Source organism: Scyliorhinus torazame, chromosome 4 (assembly GCF_047496885.1).
Source record: "Scyliorhinus torazame isolate Kashiwa2021f chromosome 4, sScyTor2.1, whole genome shotgun sequence".
NCBI lineage: Eukaryota > Metazoa > Chordata > Chondrichthyes > Carcharhiniformes > Scyliorhinidae > Scyliorhinus > Scyliorhinus torazame.
The window spans coordinates 248,945,927-248,958,023 of record NC_092710.1 but is presented as its reverse complement, the minus strand read 5'-3'; the positions used below and the strand labels follow the sequence as shown (position 1 = coordinate 248,958,023).

Below are 12,097 nucleotides of genomic sequence, written 5' to 3'. Positions count from 1 at the left end.
TAGACTTGCATATATACAGCCCCTTATTCCATTTCTTGAAAAGTTTCATAGTGCTTTATATAGAATGAATTATTAGGGAGAATGCTGCATGTTTTTGTGCAGGTCAATATGGCAAGCAATTTGCACATAGCAAGATCCAATATATAGCCAGGAGATAAAGGATTGCGTAATCTGTTCAGGCAATGTTAGGTTAGCGAGAAAGATTTCCCATGACAATGGAGAATCAACCTTCTCTGCTGCAAAATCTGGATTTCAATTTATCACGTTATCTAAAAAACCTTATCTACCGATACTGTACCCTCTTAGTATTCAAGTGCTGAGTCAGCCTAGATTATATCCTTCAGACATAATGGTAAGATCATGAACCAAATGAATGAAAGGGAAGGACAGGATAAAATAAATTACTCTGTGGGGAATGGGATGAAATGAGCCAGCACAGGTCTGATAGTTAATATGGTCACCTGCTGTAAACCTATAGCACAAAATCATAGAGTGGGATTTGAACAAAATATATTTGATGCCAAGTTGGAGACTGCTAACTGTAGAGACGAGCTGCCTTTATCAGTGCTGCAAGGTTTGCCACTATCGATTGTCTGAACTGAAACAGTTGAAGGACGAGGAAACGTTTGAGAGCGATGCTAGGAATGTCAGTTCTGCACCATGCTGATGCCACCCAACATCTGCAGAAAGAAGTGTTATTCCTCACTTTGGAAAATATTGCGAAGCTCCTCTTCCCAAAGGCTGGTGCCATTGCAATATGATGTGAATAACTGGCTGGTGATTCTATTGGAATGTGCTTCAGAATTACCCTAATCTCAGCATGTCATGATTCTACATAAAAAAAGGCATGCCTCTGTGATCAGAAGTCATTAAATCATAGAACGGTTAAAGCAGAGAAGGTGTCATTTGGCCCTTCATGTCCATGTCAGCTCTCTGGAAGAGAAACACATTTACTCCCACCCCATTTTCTCCATAGCCCAGCAATTTTTCTCTCTTCAAATAATTATCCAATTTTCTTTTGAAAGCCGCAATTGGACCTACCTCAAGTAGATTCTCATGCAGTGCATTCTAGATCCTTTCCCCTTGCTGCAAATAAAAGATGTTCATAATGTCGCCTTTGGTTCTTTTGCCAATGACCTTAAATCAGTGTCCTCCGGTTCTTGACACTTGCCCCAACAAGAACAGTTTTGCCCTATCTACTCTGCCCAGACCTCTCATGGTGTCAAACACCTCTATCAAATCTCTTCTAGACCTTCTCTTCCCCAAGGAGAGCAGCCCCAGCTTCACCAAACTATCCACATAGCTGGAGTGCTCATCCATGGAACCATTCTTGCAAATCTTTTCTGAACCCTCTCCAATGCCTTTACATCCTTCCTAATGTGTGGTATTTAGAATTGGACGCAACTGTGCAGTTGAAGCTGAACATTTGTTTTCTAAAGGTTCATTATAACTTCCTCACTTTTGTACTCTCTGCCTCTATTTATAAAGCTTACGATCCCATCTGCTTTTTAAACCACTTTCTCAATCTGCCCTATCACGTTCAACAAATTGTATATGTATACCACCAGGTCTATCTGTCTCTGCACCATTTTTAGTATTGCATCCTTTATTCTATATTGGCTCTCTTTCTCCTTCCTACCAGAATGTATCACGTCACACTTCTCTGCATTAAATTTCATCTGACAAATGTCTGCCCGGAGTCTCTGTGTCCTCTTGACATTGATCACTATCCTCTTCCTAGTTCACAATACGTCTATGTCTGCTGTCATCAGCAATTTGGATTGTGAACTGCATACTCAAATCTAGGCTCGGAATAAAAATAAGGAAAAGGGTCCTTATGCTGACCCCTATGGAACTCTCCCGTATACCTTCCTCTTGTCTGACAAACAACTGTTCACAACTACTTTGTTTTATGTCACTCAGTCAACTTTGTATCCATGCTGCAGCTGTCTGCTTTGTTCCGTGGCTTTGACTTTGCTGACAACCAGGATATATAACACTTTATCAAATGCCTTTTGGATGTCCATATACAGCACATCAACTACATTACCTTCATCCATCCTCCTGTTACCTCATCAAGCAATTCAATCAATCAAGTTAGTTAAATAACTTTTAACAAATCCATGCTGGTGTTCCTTAATTAATTCATATTTGTCTAACAGACTTAGAATAGCATTTCTAAAGGCTTTCCTGCCACCAAGTTTAAACTAACTGGCCCACAGTTGCTGAGCTTATACTTAACTTCCTTTTTTGAACAAGAGTGTAACATTTTCAATTCTACAGTCCTCTGCTACTACCCATGTACCTAAAGAGGACTGGAAGATTACTGCCAGTATTTCTGTCATTTCCAACCTTACTTCCATCATCTGATCATGGACTTATCAACTGCAGTCTTTGTAATACTGCCACTTTATCAGTTTGTAGCTTATCCAGTGTCTCACTATGATGTTGGCAGCATCAACTTCCTTGGTAAAAACGGATGAAATACACATACTTATTATCCCAACTATGCCCTCTGTCTCTGTCCTAAATCCACTTATTGGTCCCTAATTGAATCAGCATTGGATGTTTGGTCACACTTGCCAAGATGCCACCAAGCATTTTTACATGCCCTACAGTGAATTTGCCTTCTCAGGATCTGGATGAACAAAGAGCAGATGCTGAGCTGTGCCAACTGCTGTAAGGACAATTGCAGTTACAATGCAGTGTACCACCTGGATATGTGGAGGGAAAAGAAAGCTAAATTGTAGCCTGAAATTGTCAACACTTGCTTACAGGACCACTACAGTGTTGACATATGGGATGGTACTGTGAAGTACATAAGAACATAAGAACTAGGAGCAGGAACAGGCCATCTGGCCCTTCGAGCCTGCTCCGCCATTCAATGAGATCATGGCTGATCTTTTGTGGACTCAGCTCTATTTTCCGTCCCGAACACCAGAACCCTTTATTCTCCAAAATACTATCTATCTTTATCTTGAAGTCATTTAATGAAGGAGCCTCAACTGCTTCACTGGGCAGGGAATTCCATAGATTCACAACCCTTTGGGTTAAGAAGTTCCTCTTAAACTCAGTCCTAAATCTACTTCCCCTTATTTTGAGACTATGCCCTCTAGTTCTGCTTTCACCCGCCAGTAGTAACAACCTTCCCGCATCTATCCTATCTATTCCCTTCATAATTTTATATGTTTCTATAAGATCCCCCCCACCCCCCCGCATCCTTCTAAATTCCAATGAGTACAGTCCCAGTCTACTCATCCTCTCCTCGTAATCCAGCTCCCTCAGTTCAGGGATTAACCTAGTGAATCTCCTCTGCACACCCTCCAGCGCCAGTACGTCGTTTCTCAGGTAAGGAGACCAAAACTGAACACAATACTCCAGGTGTGGCCTCACTAACACCTTATACAGTTGCAGCATAACCTCCCTAGTGTTAAACTCCATCCCTCTAGCAATGAAGGACAAAACTACATTTGTCTTATTAATCACCTGTTACACCTGTAAACAAACTTTTTGCGACTCATGCACTAGCACACCCAGGTCCCTCTGCACAGCAGAATGCTTTAATAATTTATCATTTAAATAATAATACCTTTTGCTGTTATTCCTACCAAAATGGATAACCTCACATTTGTCAACATTGTATTCCATCTGCCAGACCCTAGCCCATTCACATAACCTATCCAAATCCCTCTGCAGACTTCCAGTATCCTCTGCACATTTTGCTTTACCACTCATCTTTGGTCGTCTGCAAACTTGGACACATTGCCCTTGGTCCCCCAACTCCAAATCATCTACGTAAATTGTGAACAATTGTGGGCCCAACACTGATCCCTGTGGGACACCAAGTAGCACAGAGGGAAATGTTCCTTGCAAGAGCTTGGGCATCATTATCCAACCTCCCGCCGGGTCGGAGAATCGCCTGGGGCTGCCGTGAATCCCGCCCCCGCCAGTTGCCGAAGTCTCCGGCACTGGAGATTCGGCGGGGACGGGAATCACGCCGCGCCGGTTGGCGGGCCCCCCCGCTCGATTCTCGGGCCCGGATGGGCCGAAGTCCCGCCGATAAATTGCCTGTCCCGCCGGCGTAAATTAAAGTACCTTTCTTACCCGCGGGACAAGGCGGCGCGGGCGGGCTCCGGGGTCCTGGGGGGGGCACGGGGCGATCTGACCCCGGGGGGTGTCCCCACGGTGGCCTGGCCCGCGATCGGGGCCCACCGATCCGTGGATGGGTCTGTGCCATGGGGGCACTCTTTCCCTTGCGGAGGCGGAAGAGACTCTCTCCACTGCGCATGCGCGGGAAATTGTCAGCGGCTGCTGATGCTCCCGCGCATGCGCCGCCCCGACATGTCATTTCCGCGCCAGCTGGCGGGACAACAAAGGCCGTTTCCGCCAGCTGGCGGGGCGGAAATCCCTCCGGCGCCGACCTAGCCCCTCAATGTTGGGGCTCGGCCCCCAAAGATGCGGAGCATTCCGCACCTTTGGGGCGGCGCGTTGCCCGTCTGATTGGCGCCGTTTTGGGCGCCAATCGGCGGACATCGCGCCGTTTGGGGAGAATTTCACCCCTTGTATCTGCACCTCTATTTCAAAACAATCAAAGAGAAATTCAGGTGCAGGACTCAGCTGTGAGTAGTCTGCACACTTATACCAGCTCCATTAAGTCCCTTTCTTTTCTTGCTAACCTGCCACTTCATAATGACACAGCAGTATATAAAGGCAAGTTTTTATTTTTTCCAGCCCTCAATCATATCTTTTTCAACCTCAGTAATACAGATTATCTAATCATTACCACATCACTGTTCGTCAGACCTTGGTGTGCACAAATTAGCTGCCCCAATTTCAGCATTAGTGACTACATTTCAAAGGAACTTCCATTGCTGTAAAATGCTTCAGGATATCCTGAGGTCATGAAGGTTGCTATATAAAATCCAAGTCTTCTTTTGTTATTTTTATAAGACCAAAGAATTTAACATCATTAGCACTTAATATTCGAGCAAATCTTAAAGCAGTGAAAGCTAATTTAGAATTGATTTATATTTGAAGATGAAATTCACCTCCTATGTACTAGGATAGTGTTCCAAAGTATATGGTCGCTCAGTCTGATATTGCATGTAGGACACATCGGCTATCCAGGGGTGGGCAATATCTCATTTTCTTTACCATCTCACCTGCAGATTCTTTGCTGATATGTCTTCATAATGAAGTTGAATGTCCCGGAGCGCAGCAGCCAGGTCTGGAATAGTGTATGTCACATCAACACTGGCAGTAATGCTATAGATCTGTTTCATTAGTTCCTCAATTTCCTATTTAAAAGATAAATAATATATATAATGATAATTTCACAACAAAATGCATGCAGCATAAGGAGAAAGGTTTGGAGCAAAAACAAAATTCTTTAACAATATTTTGTCACTTTTATATCTCTATCATTTGCTCCATGAAAACTTCTGACAACAATAATTTTTAAGGAAAAGGTCAATGCAGTCATTGTCAATGTGATATGTTTACCTTTTCAAATAATTCATTAAAAAGTAACTCCCTGCTGTTACTTATCTCTCTATTCATACACTTGAGTGTTTCTTTCTATAATATAACATTCCTTATATTTTTAGAGAACTGAAACAACTTAACTGGCCAGTGTTATTATTGTACATGGCATCCACCATATCATTCAATTTCTCATTTTGTATCCTTCCTCCCTTATATCCAGAAACTACAAAATTGGTACGAATGTATAACATATAAATCAGATTTATGTTGTGCTGAATATGAAACAATACCTCTTTGTGCACTCTCTGGAGGAATTCTAGTTCAACGTCAAGATTCTCCAGCTGTTTTTCAAGGTCCATTCGTGCTGCTGTGGCAGCATCTACATCCTGAAGTAATTATAAATCCTGTTACTTGCTAATTGATACAATAGGAATTAAAGAAGAAAGACAAACCATATATGTAGCCATTAATTTATATAATTTATATATTATTACAGCAGAGATGAATTTTACATGGAGTTCTCATTCATCTGCTCTAACTTTGATGGAAGAGCTGTAGAAGCACCTGAAAGATAACATAAAGCTCGTCCAGTGAAGTTACAGCTGATGAGTGAGAGAAGGTTCACAGAAAATCAGCCCCAATGTTTCCGATAACAATATTGATAACAGCTTGAGATGAGGATGTATTAATACTGGGACATTTTGGAAGCAACTAGGTAAGCAAACAGTGAAGGAGACAGTGGGAAATACAGACATGAGATAAATACTATAGACTGACAGACAAGCAGGAAGATAGATAGCAAGTAGTTTACTTACTGGGCGGAAAGCTTCAATTTCATCTTCTGCCTTCTTCCGAGCCACAATATATTCCTCATATTTGATCTTCACAGACTCCAGTTGGCCAATCGTAGCATCTCTTGCAGCAACTGCCATATCCTTGTGAGCATAAAATAAAATTTATTTTTCCCTTGTTATTATGTTCGGAGTTCAACAATAATATATTCTACAGAACCATTGCGACATTTAATATCTTGCCCTGCAATATGTCTTCACAATTTTAAACTACTTTTAGAAAATGAATATTACCGCTGCCGCTCCATCCAAGGAGGTATACCACCGGTGGTGGTGGCGACCCTCAAAATTTGGGGGCAGTGGAGGTGGCATAGGGGGGAAGTTAGGGCCTCGGCGTGGACCCCATTACGGGGGAACCACCGGTTCGCCCCAGAAAGAACAGGTGGAGGGTTTTCGGGGTGGCACAGGGCAGGGATACAAACGTTGGGGGACCTGTTTGTGGACGGGAAGTTCGCGAGCTTGGGTGAGCTGGAGGAGAAGTACGGGCTCCCCCCGGGGAACACCTTCAGGTACTTACAGGTAAGGGCGTTTGCCAGACGGCAGGTGGTGGAATTCCTACGGCTACTGCCACACACAGTACAGGACAGGGTGCTCTCGGGGGGGGTGGGTGGGAGTGGGGAAGATCTCGGAAACTTACCAGGTGATCAGGAGGAGAAGGAGGCCTCGATGGTGGAGTTGAAAAGTAAGTGGGAGGAGGAGTTGGGAGAGGAGATCGAAGAGGGGACATGGGCAGATGCCCTAGGGAGGGTGAACTCTTCCTTTTCATGCGCGAGGCTCAGCCTCATACAGTTTAAGGTACTGCACAGGGCACACATGACCGGGACAAGGATGAACAGGTTCTTTGGGGGTGAGGACAGGTGTGTTAGGTGCTCAGGGAGCCCAGCAAATCACACCCATTTGTTCTGGGCATGCCCAGCGCTGGAGGAATTTTGGAAGGGCGTAGCGAGGACGGTGTCGAGGGTGGTAGGATCCAGGGTCAAACCGGGCTGGGGGCTCACAATATTTGGGGTGGCAGAGGAGCCGGGAGTGCAGGAGGCGAAAGAGGCCGGAATTCTGGCCTTTGCGTCCCTGGTAGCCCGGCGAAGGAATCTCCTTCAGTGGAAAGATACGAGGCCCCCACGTGTGGAATCCTGGATCAGCGATATGGCAGGGTTCATGAAATTGGAGAGGGCAAAATTCGCCTTGAGAGGGTCGGTACAAGGGTTCTTTAGGCGGTGGCAACCGTTCTTAGACTTTCTGGCAGAACGATAGACATTGGTCAATGTCAGCAGCAGCTCGGGGGGTGGGGTGGGGGGGGGGGTTTACTTTATTTTTGTTTATGTTATTTACACTGGAAGGGTCTGAGGGGGTGTATACACCTGTTGTCTTAAGTTGGGGTGTTAATGTTAATTTATTATTTAGGTACGGGGGGAGGGGTTTGGGGGGTTGCTTTTTTAGATTGTGTTTTGTACTTACCCCTGTTGGGTTCTTTTTTCTTTCTCATTTTGTTATTGCTATTTTATGAAAACCTTTAATAAAAATTATTTTTTTTTTAAAAAGAAAATGAATATTAAAAATGTGTGATTTTTCTGTGGATGAAAACAACTAAGCTAACAGCTAGACATTGCTTGTGAAGATACACAAGAAGCTGTTTGCAACACATGTCAACAACTTCAGTTTTCTAGGGAGAGAAGGTTCAAATTATCATAATTTGGAAGGTTGGTTCATGTGCCTGACACTGGACTCTGAAAGAGACTGCTCTGCTCAGAAATCAGTCACAGCAAGAGATTCCCAGTGGGATGGTAGAAACTTTAGGGATGTCCTCAAAACATTCCTGGAGCAGTAAACAATAATCAGTAACAAATATGTCAATCCCCATATCAATAACAACGATCCCATCCTCCCACCAAACCCCAAACAGTAGCCCGCATGTTCACATAAACAAATGACAAAAAGGAATCAGGAATCACCCATAGTTACCATTTACACACATCGCCCCCCTCACCCTAACCCTCCTACCCACCCGCCCCCAACGAATGTTCGATGTCATCCAGTTCTTGAAAGTGTATGATGAATAATGCCCATGAATTGTAGAACCCCTCCATCCTTCCCCTCAGTTCAAACTTAACCTTCTCAAGAGTCAAGAATTCCAACAAGTCCCCCTGCCACGCCAGAGCACAGGGTGGAGAGGCTGCTCTCCATCTCATCAGTATCCACCTTTGGGCGATCAACGAGACGAAGGCTACAACATCTGCCACTGCACCCGTTTCCAACCTTGGCTGGTCCGACACCCCGAATATGGCCTCCCGGGGGCCCGGGTCCAGTTTCACGTGCACCACTTTAGAAATTACCCTAAAAACCTCCTTACAGTAATCCTCTAGCTTTGGACAGGACCAAAACATGTGAACGTGATTAGCGGTGACCCCCCGCAACGTTCACACACATCCTCTACTCCTTCAAATAATCATCTCATCCTCGCCCTCATGAAGTGTGCTCTGTATACCACCTTCAGCTGTATCAGCCCCAACCTCATGCACGAGGTGGAGGCATTCACACTCTGGAGCACCTCACACCAGAACCCCTCCTCCATATCCTCTCCCAACTCTTCCTCCCACTTTTCTTTGATCCCTTCCAGTAGTGCCTTCTCCTCTTCCAAAATAGCTCTGTAAACCGCTGACACTACCCCCTTCCCCACTCCCCCTGTCGTCAGCACCTCCTCCAGCAATGTGGAGGCCGGCTCCACCGGGAAGCTCTGTATCTCCTTTCTGGCAAAATCTCGAACCTGCATGTATCTAAACATTTCCCCCTGCTCCAGCCCATACTTCGCTTCCAGTTCCTTCAATCCTGCAAACCGACCCCTAAGAAACAAATCTTTCAGTGTCTTAATCCCCTTCTCCTCCCATTTCCGAAAATTTCCATCCCACCTCCCTGGCTCAAATCTGTGGTTCCCCCGAATCGGCATTTCTCTTGACCCTGCCCCCAACCCGGTGTTGCCGAAACTGCCTCCAAATTCTCAATGAAGCTATTATTACCGGACTCCCTGAGTACTTCCCCGGGGCCGTCGGGAGCGGCGCTGTTGCTAGTGCTTTCAATCCCGACCCCTGCACAAATTCTCCTCCATTCTGACCCACTGGGAATCAACCCCTCTGACCCAGCTCCGCACCTTCTCCACATTCGCCGCCCACTAGTAATACATCAGGTTCGGAAGTCCCAAACCCCCTGCCTGCCTTTCCCTCTGTCGCAGGACCTTTCTAACTCTGGCCACCTTCCCTCCCCATATGAACGACGTAATCCTTCCCTCAGTCTCTCTGAAAAAAGCCTTTGGCAGGAAAAACGGCGGGCATTGAAAAATAAACAGAAATCGCGGCAACACGTTCATTTTAACCGCCTGTACCCGACCCGCCAGTGAAAGAGGGAGACTGTCCCACCTTGCCAGATCAGGTTTCACTCTCCCCACCAAAGTAGAAATGTTGTACCTGCGGAGGCCACCCCCACTCCCGGGCAATCTGCACACCCAGGTACCTAAAGTGAGTCCCTGCCCTACGGAATGGCAGCCCCCCCCCCCACCACTGCCCCCACACCCGGCCGAGACACCACAAAATACTCATTCTTGTCTAGATTTAGTTTATACCCCGAGAAAGACCCAAACACTCGAAACAGCTCCAATATTCCCCCTATCGACACACTCAGTTCCGACACGTATAACAGCAAGTCATCGGCATACAAGGACACCCTATGCTCTATTTCCCCCCCCGCACTATTCCTTTCCATATCCCCAAACTTCTTAATGCGATGGCCAACGGCTCAATTGCGAGTGCAAACAGCTGGGGGGACATAGGACATCCCTGCCTAGTCCCACGGTGGAGAGAAAAGTATCTCGAGCTGATGATGTTGTGCGGACACTCGCCCTCGGCTCCTTTACCCAGTTCACAAATCTTGGTCCAATCCCAAACCGTTCCAGAACTGCCATCAAGTACCCCCATTCTACCCGGTCGAACACCTTCTCAGCGTCCAATGCCACAACCACCTCTGTTTCCTTCCCCTCTGCCGGTGCCATAACGACGTTCAATACCTTTCTAATATTTGAAAAGAGCTGCCTCCCTCTCATGAACCCCGTCTGATCTTCACCTATCACCTTCGGGGAGGCACTCCTCCAGCCTACCCGCCAGTACCCTCGCCAATACTTTTGCGTCCACATTCAGGAGTGATATGGGCATATACGATCCACACTCCGTCGGATCCTTATCTTTTTTTAGCAACAGGGAAATCAATGCCTGCCCCAAAGTTTGTGGCAACACCCCCTTCCCTATCGCCTCTTCAAACATCCCCACCATCAGGGGTGCCAACTTATCCTTGAATTTTTTATAATATTCCACCGGAAACCCATCCGGCCCTGCCACCATCCCCGACTGCATCCTCCCAATCGCATCTTTTACCTCCTGCTCCACTATTGCTCCTTCTAGTGTAGCCCTGTCCCCCGCCCCTAACCTCGGGTACCCCAACCCATCTAAAAATTCCTGCATCTCACGGTCTCCCCCAGGTGGCTCTGACCTGTACAACCTCTCACAAAATTCCTCAAAAACCTTGTTAATCAGATCCGGAGCCACCACCAACTTCTCTGCCCTATCCCTTGCCTGCACAATTTAACTCAATCCCTCTGTTAATGAAAGCCAACACACCATACGCCTTCTTAACAACCCTATCAACCTGGGTGGCAACTTTGAGGGATCTATGTACGTGAATGCCAAGGTCCCTCTGTTCCTCTACACTTTCAAGAATCCTGCCTTTAACCCTGTATTCAGCATTCAAATTCGACCTTACAAAATGAATCACTTCACATTTATCGAAGTTGAACTCCATCTGCCATTTCGCAGCCCAGCTCTGCATCCTATCAATGTCCTGTTGTAACCTCCAACAGCCCTCGACACTATCTACAACTCCACCGACCTTTGTGTCATTGGCAAACTTACTTACCCACCCTTCCACTGCCTCCAAGTCAACTTTCAAAACCAGAAAGATCAGAGGTCCCAGAACAGGGACTGGATTTTCCAATAATGGGGCAATGTCCCACGTCAGCATCAAAACGCTGGCGTTTCACTTTGGACTTTCCTTAAGAAAGTCCTGAATGATTCTCCTACCAAGGGGGCTTGCAGGGTCCCGGAGTGCTTCTCGCAGCTCTGCCTGCGGATACGGGGTCCTGCACCTCCGGTTGGGAGTCCGCGCATGCGCGCATGCGCGCAGCGGCCGCCCCATGCGACATGGCGGAGTCACACCCCATACCTGGATGGAAGAAGTAGGTCGCCCCGAGATCACGCCCGCCCGGACTAGTGCCGCCCGATTGCTTGCCTGGCCGTCCATGAGTCGTCCCCCCCGTCCCCGGTGAACGATCCCCCCACCAGGGTGGCCGCGGAATCACCCAAGGTTCCCGGCGGCCAATATGTGCTCAGAACTACACGATTGGGAACTTGGCCAATTTTGCACGGAGAATCGCGGGGGGGGGGGGGCTCTGTCAATGGCCCCCTACCCGTGCCGCGTAGATCGCGCGCGAGCTTCAGCGGCACCAATCCCGATTTCCGGGTAAACGGCCATTCTCCGCCCCCGTGTCGAACGGGATTTCGGCACAGAGACTCGGAGAATCCAGCCCCTGGTCTACTCTCTTAGGTGGACATGAAGGATCCCATGGCACTGTATCAATAAGATCATAAGAAACAGGAGTAGAACAGCCCACTGAGTCTGCTCGTCCATTCAATAACATCATGGCTGATTTGATTGTGGCCTTAACA

At 46.8% G+C, this 12,097-nt stretch overlaps 1 protein-coding gene across 2 annotated transcripts in view; it reads right to left on the bottom strand.

Moving 5' to 3' along the window:
* LOC140410873 (desmin) overlaps nt 1-12,097 on the bottom strand; it is an 85,673-nt gene that overhangs the window by 39,863 nt on the left and 33,713 nt on the right. For both annotated transcript variants that reach the window (XM_072499610.1, XM_072499609.1), the window contains exons 4-6: nt 6,300-6,419; nt 5,775-5,870; nt 5,163-5,297 (exon numbers count right to left, since the gene is read on the bottom strand). In XM_072499610.1, the coding sequence (XP_072355711.1) occupies nt 5,163-5,297; nt 5,775-5,870; nt 6,300-6,419 (351 nt within the window). The remainder of the gene's footprint in view (nt 1-5,162; nt 5,298-5,774; nt 5,871-6,299; nt 6,420-12,097) is intronic.